An 8,741-nucleotide genomic window follows, 5' to 3' on the forward strand; every position below is an offset into this window, starting at 1 on the left:
TTTTTTTTTGAATATTACATTATACTCATGAAAGGAAAAAAAAAAAAAAAAAAACTCTTCTTCATTTTTCAGATAACATATAATTATATTTGTTAATAAAATATTAAATGGTGCAAAGTATAAATATTTATAAATAATAATATTTTTTGCATAATTTCATTAATCCATTAATTATTATTGTTCATCTTAATTGATCTCGTTCATCTCATTATAAAGTTTAATCGCAACATATAAAAAATTAGTAACACCATTTGTATACATCACATTTACTTTTTTTTTTTTTTGCTTTTATATTTATTATATATATATATATTTATTTTGAATTATTTGGTAAAATATTTTATATGAATATTAAAAACTGACTGTAAGTATATTTTATAACTTAACAAAGCAACAAAAATTTTATATGTTTATATATCTAAAACAAAAAAAAAGGTAAATAATATGAAAGGATATTGTTTATTTAAAAATTTTTAGACATAATTATATGAAAATATAAAAATATATATATATATATAAATTTACTATGTTTATTACAAATATTTAATTTATTATTTGATTAAAATATATACTTAGAAAAAATGTATTTTACAAAAATGAATTTATTAAAAAACTTTTACAATTCATTCATTTTTATAAAGAACAATTATTTTTCTTTTGTATTACAAAAATTGTAATTTAACATCGATTGTTAATTGTTAAAAAAAAAATTTACAACATTTATGATTTTAACATTTTATGAATGTATTTGTAAAACTTTTATACATGTTTTACTAAGTGAGGTATAAATGAAATTACATAAAAAAATGCTAAAATCATATTAAATTAATTGAATTTTTTATATTAACAAATAATTATATCGATAATATCATCGTTTTCTAAACCTATCGATGAGGGTGTTTCTAGGGGATCTAATACTTCACCATCGAAAAAAAATTTAATTTTTTCTAAAGGGATTTCTATTTGTTCAGCATACCTAATCATGCCTGATTTTATCAAGTCATTTTTTTTTAATGGTAAATTAATAACTTTTTTATTTGAATCTTGAAATTTTAAAAGTACACTAGAGTTATCATATTCAGTGTTAATTGTAACAGAATTACTATTGTTTGTCGATTCTTTTATTAAACCACCTTCTAGAAAATCAAACACTTGTAAATTTAACGAACTCGGTGTATCACAATCATTTATTTTATTACCATTAAATGTTAATATTATTTTATTTTCAGGCACATTTTCTTCTTTCGATAATTCTCTATGTATTTTAGAAATTTTTTGAAACTTTCTTATTTTAAATTTTTTCACCGATATTGATTTCCAAATAACTTTTACTGTGACTTCAGGATTAAGATCTTCTTCTTTCACATTATCAATTTCATTTAAACTTTTTTTTGAATTAACTTCTGCAGAACTGTTTTTCAATGGTACATTTTTTCTTTTTCTTTTTATTTGCTGATTAAAAGGTTTCTTATTATATGTGGGAAGAGAGTGATAATCTAAAAGGATATCTTCATTCAAACTGTAATTATTCCCATACTTTTTTTTTATTCTTGCACTTCTTCTGCAAATGTTATTTGATATTTCCTCGATAACTTCAACAGAATCTTCTAATTCAGAATTATTATCGGAATCTTGTAAGTCAATCACTTCAAAATTATTAGTAAAATTTGATCCTATTTCACTACATTCATTGTCTTCATTGTCTACTTCGATTGTTAAGGTTTTATTTTTATTTCTTTTGCCCTTGTTTTTTTTATATGTTACATTACGTTTTTTACATTTATTTGAAGTATTATTTTTGTTATTTAAAGAATTAATTTTTTCATCTATAACTTCATTATTTTCATTACTACTTAAATTTTCACTGGAAAGAGAAACGTTTTTTTTTAATAGTTTCTCCAATTGAGTATTAAATTTTTTTTTAATATTGCTAAAGCTGTACAAATCAAAACTTTCATTAGAATCATTTAAAGATTCGTTTAAGGAATCATTTGAAAATTCTTTACCAAGCATTTTTAAAATTATCAAGTACTGTTGTCAAACAACTTGTGTAACTTTTATCTGATACCACGTCAATTTTTTTTTTTAATAATTTAAAAAATAAAATAAATCTCTTGTATTTTTTATATTTACAATTTGTTTTACGTAATTTAAAATGTTTTTTTTTTTTTTTTTATTGATTAAAACTTTAATAGTGTACACATGTGTTTTAAATATTATTTATGGCACTCACATTTACTTAAATTTTTTTTTTTTTGTAAACTTCGTTTAAAGCTTTTATTGTAAAAAATTTTATATAATTTTATTATTTAAATTTAAAAAAAAAAAAAAAAACAATTAACCTTCGTAAATTTTTATAATATTAATGGGAAAATCAAATAATAATTTTAAAATGCGCCAAAACTTTGGTCAATGCCACCGTCATAAATGAAATAGAAATATGAAAAGACCTTAAACATTCCAAGGTCGGTGACAAATTGCATTAAGAAAATGGCGGATACTGGTGGTGAACTTAATCCACCTAAAAAAATCGGTATGTTTATTCATTTACGTTACATAAATATTTTTAATTATTATTTTAATATTTGATTTAACCATTTTAAATAATTTTTATAACCTCTAGTTTTTTAATTAATTATTTATCCACTTATTTTCGACACAACTGGGCTGGCCCTATGATCCTACTTTATTGGTTCACACCTTTGATAAAAAAATTTGATGATCTAATGCTTATTTTTTTTCATTTATTCTTAATAAAACTAAACATTTTATACTATTCTCACTAAATAATTTAACTCTTTTCTGAAATTTTATCGTAATTTTTGTTTTTTTCCATAAAATTTTTTTTGAATTCCATATTAATAGGTATTAAAAAAAAAAAAAAAAAAAAATGAACAGATCGATCGAAAATTTTAATATTACTCATTATTTTTTAATATTAAAATCATCCCTTGTCAATATTATTAATAATTCATTATTATTTTTTTATTAATGAATTTTGTGCAATAAATTTATTAAAATGTATTTTTTAAGTTTCAAATAATTCAATTTGGTGCCTTTGAAATATTTCAACTATTAATGCAAATGGTTTGAAACAGATTTATCTTAATATAATTATCTTTTAAAATTTTGATTAAAATTTTTAAAAAGAGATCTTTAACAGAAATTTTTTTAAACAACTTAAAATAAGTAAGAGACTATTTTTTTTCTTTTTTTTATCATAATTACTAACAATTGTTTGTAATTACACTTAAATTTAATGTCAATTAAGTTAGTTGATTACTCTTTAAAAAAAAAAAAAATTATTTTATTTTTAATGGTGGTCTTGAAAAAACTATTTTTTTTATTTTTCTTTTTCACATTTTAAATAATCATCATATATGATTTCTCTTTCTTGACTCTAAAATTGTCCCATGATTTCATTTTAATTTTTTAAAAAAAATTTTGATAAGACCAAACAAAAGTTCAAGAATAAATTTTTAATAATATATATGTATATGAATAATTTTTCATTTTCTTATCACAAAATTTTTTTACGTATCTACTCACTAACCGTCATCGAATATTTTTATATTTGTCGTAATAATAATAAAATTTATTATTATTATTCTTATTGACTTTCATCCTGTTCTAATTCTTTTTTTTTAATTTTTGCCAGGTTTGCAAGTTTACATTATTTAAAAGAAAGAAAGAAAGAATCACATTACTTAGGACATTGACCATTTAATATGTGTTTTCAGGTCTTCTTATAACAATTAATATATATCTTTTCTCGCTTTAGCGTTTTTTTTTTTTTTTATCAATCATTGAATATTTTTTTAGTTTATTATATTTATATCGAAATTAGTTGATTCTTTTTTTTTCTGAATTCATGTGTTTCTTTGAATGGTCTATAAAAATAATATTTGGCAAAATGCATAACAAGGCCAAGGTAGTTTTTTTTTTTTTTTTTTTTTTTTTTTTTTTTGCAAACTTAAATAATTAAAAATTTTTTTTTTTTTGAATTCATTTCATAATTTTTTAGTATTCGAGTTTGATGTGTGCTTGTAATTAAGTGTTTTATTTCATCTCAAAAATTGTTTATCGAAGTTTGGGTTGGTAGTGATACAAGTTATGTTAGTTATTGTTTTCGAATAATTTTTAATAAATGAATTATCATTATCAAAAAAATTTTTGACTCGATTAATACTAAAGATTACAAAAAAAAAGAACTCTGTATAAATTTTATTAAAAAAAAAAAAAGAGGGTGGATTTATTTGTTAAGTTTTGAATTATGCTCAATGTGATTTTGTTTTTTTTTTTTTTTCTTTCTTTCTTTCTTCATCTTCTTCTTCTTTTTCTTTTTCTTTCTCTCTCTATACATTTTTTGACATGTTATCATGATTAATTTTATGAATACCAAATGTGTTTGAAAAATGTTACTTTTTTTTTTTTTTTTTTGTGTGTTCCATACAAAAAAAAAATTATGATTGATATGTCTACTAAGTAAAAAGTAACAAAACAAATGTTTTTATCATTTGTAATATTTTTTTTTTTTTAGTTTTAAGTATGGTGAAATCTTTTATTTAAAAATATGCTTTGGAGAAAGAAAATGTTTTATTTTAATTGTTATTTTATTTTGATCAATTTTTTTTTTTTTTTTTTAGTTTTTAGTTTTGTTTTCATTCATTGTTTTGTTGTTGAGTTTTTTTTTTTTTTTGGTCTGAAATGTTGCTTTCAATTTTTAGCAGTTTATGAATATTTTTGTGTTGCCAAAATTAACTTGTCCTTGCCATCTTCGCAACGCCAACATTTTATAATTAATTCCTCCCAATATCATATATATATATATATATATATATATATTTATACACATGTATAATTATTATTATTATTATTATTATTTTTAATTTAAAACTCCACCATAATTATTTTCAATGTGATTTCTTTTCCTTATTTTGTTCTCATGAAAGGATGAGTAAGTAGTTTTTGCGGTTGAGCGATTTTTCGGACTTTTTTTTTTATAAAACTTTAATATATACAAATTTTTTTTTGATAATTAAAACTAACGAAAAATTTTAAATAAATAAGACTTTCTATTACTACTACTACTACTACTACTACTTCTGTTGTCCTTTTTCTTCTGTTGTTCAATTAAATTTTTGTTTTATTAAAATTCCACCCCTTTAAGGTTTTTTTTGTAATTACGCGAATCCGCCCTTTTTTTTTTTTTCGTGTAATTAAAAATCATTTTCACCGTAAAAAAGTTTTTTTTTTTAAAATAACCAAAGGAAATTTTTTACATGGTACATATGCCAAAATAATATACACAGACTAATTGGTCTTGTTGTAGTCCTTGAAAATGTAAATTCGTCTGCGAGCACATGGTGTCCCTTTAACTTAGTGGGCCTCGTTTTAATCCAACACTCATTTCGATGCATCTTTATATATTATTCCCCTCGTTTTTTCTAATTTAATTTATTTATTCATTTTTTTAATGTATTTTAGTTTGTTTGTTTGTTTGCTTTTGTAATTTTATGTCGTAAGGCAATGTTTAAGAATTTAATAATAGTATGGAAAAGGTTAGATTTTTTTTTATTTCTTTCCTTTGCGAGGGTGGTTGTTTTCAATACTTTGCTGATATTATATAACTTATGTTCAAATTAAACGATCGATTAATTTGAATAAATTTTTTTTAGTTTAAAAAGAAAAAAATAGAAAATAAAATTTAAAAAGAGAGAGAGAGAGAGAGAGAAAAAAATTGAATGTTTTTAATTTGTAAAACGAATTTAAATGCGGAAGGGCAGTGAGAATTTATTTATTTATTTATTTATTTACGTTATTGTTAAAAATCAGTTAAACCATTGTGAACAAATTTTTTTTTGTTATACATAAAACTAACCATGACACGTCGTTGAAATAGCATTGAAAAAAATGATGAGAGAGAGAGAGAGACCAACAGTTTTTCTGTTTTGTTTGTTTTTTTTATTTTTTAATTTTTTAAATTGCAGACGCCCGGGAAAAGTTAAGGGTGGTCCGGGAAAAGCAAGCAGAAGAACGTCAAAGACGTTTAGAAGAACTCAAAAGACATGCACTCGAGGCTCAACAATTGAGGGAACAGAAAGAGTTGGAGAGAAGGAGGAGAATGGAAGATTTGAGGCAGAAGGAAAATGAAAAACGTTGTCAGGTAATAATAATAATAATAATAATAATAATAAGCGTCAATCCTCTCATCCAATGAATAATTAATTATCGTGTAAATAATCACAAATATCCGGTTGTTAATTTTAAATTAATAATGATTTTTTTTTCCCTTTTTGCATTATTATTATTATTATTACAATTATTTTGTTTTTTTGTTAACAGGTCGAAGAGAGGAAGAGACAAATTTGGGAAGCAGAAAAAGAGAGGAGAGAAGCAATAGTGAGAAAAAATCAAGAAAGGGAAGCAAGAATAGAAACGAAAAAAAGGAACGAAAGGAGTTCGATCGTATTCGCATTTGGAAGTTCGACTCCTCGTTTACTTGAAACAACCGACAGCAGCAATAGTTTTTGGGGACCCAGAAGGTGATTAAAATAAATATATAAATAATTTTAATTCTCGCGTGGGGGTTTTTTTTTTTTTTTTTTTTTAATTAAGAAAAAAAAAAGAAGAAGAAGAAAAGATAGAAACAATCAAAAAAAAAAGTTTGAAAGAAACTCTTCGTGAGTTTTTTTTTATTAACCGGTATGTATAATAATAATTAGTTACACATTTTAAATTTGTTTGAATTTATTTATTTTATTTTTTTTTTCGTCTGCAAATGAAAGAAATGTGTATGTGTGTGTGCGTGTGTGTATGTTTTTACACGTCAAATGAATAATTACTCAATCGAAAATAATTATTGATTAAAAAAAAAAAAAAAAAAGGAAAAAACTCTCATAGTAGAACTAAACGTGTTGCTTGTGAGATAGTTTGAGTGTTAAATTAATTATTAATTTTTGATTGGTCAAACCACTTTCGAAATTAACGTTATTTTTTTTTAATTTTAATTTTTTTTTAAATTGAATTTTAAATTCTTTTCAATTGTTAAAGTTAAAGGGGATTAGACGAATGTCGTGTCAATAATAAAAATAAAAATAATAATAATAAAAGTGTTAAAATACGATTTCGATCTCGCGTTATTATTATTTATTTCGAAATTTCAAAAATAGAAAATTAAAAAAAAAATACGAATAGGAATAGGAATTCGATAGAGTGTTTGGAATGGTGTTTCAAATCTTTGGAAAATGTTTTTCACGTGGTCACAGAGCAATTTTTACATTTCTTACAGGGCAACATCAACGGCTAATTTGAGGTTATTTCCGACGACGACGACAACCCCGACGAATCCTTTGTCTCGAAGACCCTCGGAACGTGAATTAGAACCTAAGAAAAGAGCTTCTTCTGCTGGCGGACTCTATAGGAATCCCGGTGGTGAGTCTAATTTTGAAAACCTTTTCATTATTATTATTATTATTATTTTTAATTAGTTTGTAAAGTTGATTCGGTTCGATAGAACGGGGGGGGGGGGGGGGGAAATTAAAAAAAAAAAACATGGACACTTTAAAAAGGAAAAAAATTTTTTGTTATTTTCGGAAATCCAAAAATAGTGCTTTAAAATATATATATATGCTTCCGTTTCTGGTAACTAAATTGGTCTGAATCTTTTTTAAATTTTTTTAAAATTTTTTTTGTCGCAGCTTTATTCTTATTTTTATATCACATTTTTATATATTAGTAATAATAATATTTGCTCGTGCGCCTATTGAATTAAAAGTGCAATAAATAAAAAAAGCTACGAAAAAAAAATTTATTGTTAGTGTTATTCGTAGTAGAATGTGGATCTTTTCGATTTTCGAAATTAAAATCCCTGCAAATTCTTGTGTGTGTGTTGATTCTCTTCACGTGGGGGCAATCAATCTATATATCACGCATAGTAAGCTCAATTTTTTTTTCCGGCGCTCGAAATAATAATAATAATAATATATGCTCGAATAATTAAATGTGAATTTACACGATGGCAAAAAACTTTTTTTTCCATTAATCAATATTATTATTATTATTATTATCGCTTATTTAAAAAAAAAATAAAACTTGCAAGTAATTTCTATTAGAGAGAAATGTTTTACTTTATTATTATTATTTTATTTTATTTTGCTGCACACAATTTGCGATCGTAATTATTAAATGTTTGAAAAAAGAAACGAAAATAATTTTGAAAAGATGGAGTTTTGTTGTTATATATATATATAATTTTTACAGATCTAATGTCTACATCTATGTACGAGGTGTTTCACTGGGATACAGAACCCTCCTCTAAACCTCGCCTTTCTCTTGCCCCAAATCCCGATCCTTTACTTTCTAACATTGACGATCCTTCGTCGGGTCCCCTAAATCCCCATTTAAGTAAATCTTTTCACATTTCTCACGCCGGTGAGTTAAAAATATAAAATGTTCGGATTTTTTATTTATTTATTTTTATTTATTAATTTATATATATATATATAAATACGTACAGATGATGTTTATTTACCTTTCTTGTTGTTTTGTTTTGTTTTCTTTTGTTTGTTTCGGATAGAAAATAGATAGATGGCTGTGTTTGTTGCTGTTTGATTTAAAAAGGTTTATAGCAGTGCTTTTCTTTTTTTTTTTTTTTAAATAACGAGTTGGTTACAAAGGAAAAAAAAAAAAAGGCAAAATGTTTTTTTTTTTTTTTTTTTTTTTTTGGGACCCCAAATTAC

The 8,741-nt window shown here is 23.2% G+C and overlaps 2 protein-coding genes across 2 annotated transcripts in view; one reads left to right on the plus strand and one right to left on the minus strand.

Annotated features, from left to right (window-relative positions):
- Nucleotides 1-410: 410 nt before the first annotated feature.
- Nucleotides 411-2,013, minus strand: Phum_PHUM194810 (asparagine-rich protein, putative; the record flags this gene model as incomplete). The annotated part of the gene is made up of 3 exons (XM_002425327.1): nucleotides 411-418; nucleotides 885-1,864; nucleotides 1,943-2,013. The coding sequence occupies 3 exons, from the start codon at nucleotides 2,011-2,013 to the stop codon at nucleotides 411-413; spliced, it is 1,059 nt and encodes a 352-aa protein (XP_002425372.1).
- Nucleotides 2,014-5,552: 3,539 nt separating this feature from the next.
- Nucleotides 5,553-8,741, plus strand: part of Phum_PHUM194820 (Nucleosome-binding protein, putative) — a gene marked incomplete at both ends in the record, with an annotated part of 8,806 nt that continues 5,617 nt past the window's right edge. The window contains 4 exons of the mRNA XM_002425328.1: nucleotides 5,553-5,561; nucleotides 6,346-6,545; nucleotides 7,292-7,434; nucleotides 8,263-8,433. Coding sequence (XP_002425373.1) covers nucleotides 5,553-5,561; nucleotides 6,346-6,545; nucleotides 7,292-7,434; nucleotides 8,263-8,433 — 523 coding nt within the window. The remainder of the gene's footprint in view (nucleotides 5,562-6,345; nucleotides 6,546-7,291; nucleotides 7,435-8,262; nucleotides 8,434-8,741) is intronic.

This window comes from Pediculus humanus, genomic scaffold (genome assembly GCF_000006295.1).
Source record: "Pediculus humanus corporis 1103172107544 genomic scaffold, whole genome shotgun sequence".
NCBI lineage: Eukaryota > Metazoa > Arthropoda > Insecta > Psocodea > Pediculidae > Pediculus > Pediculus humanus.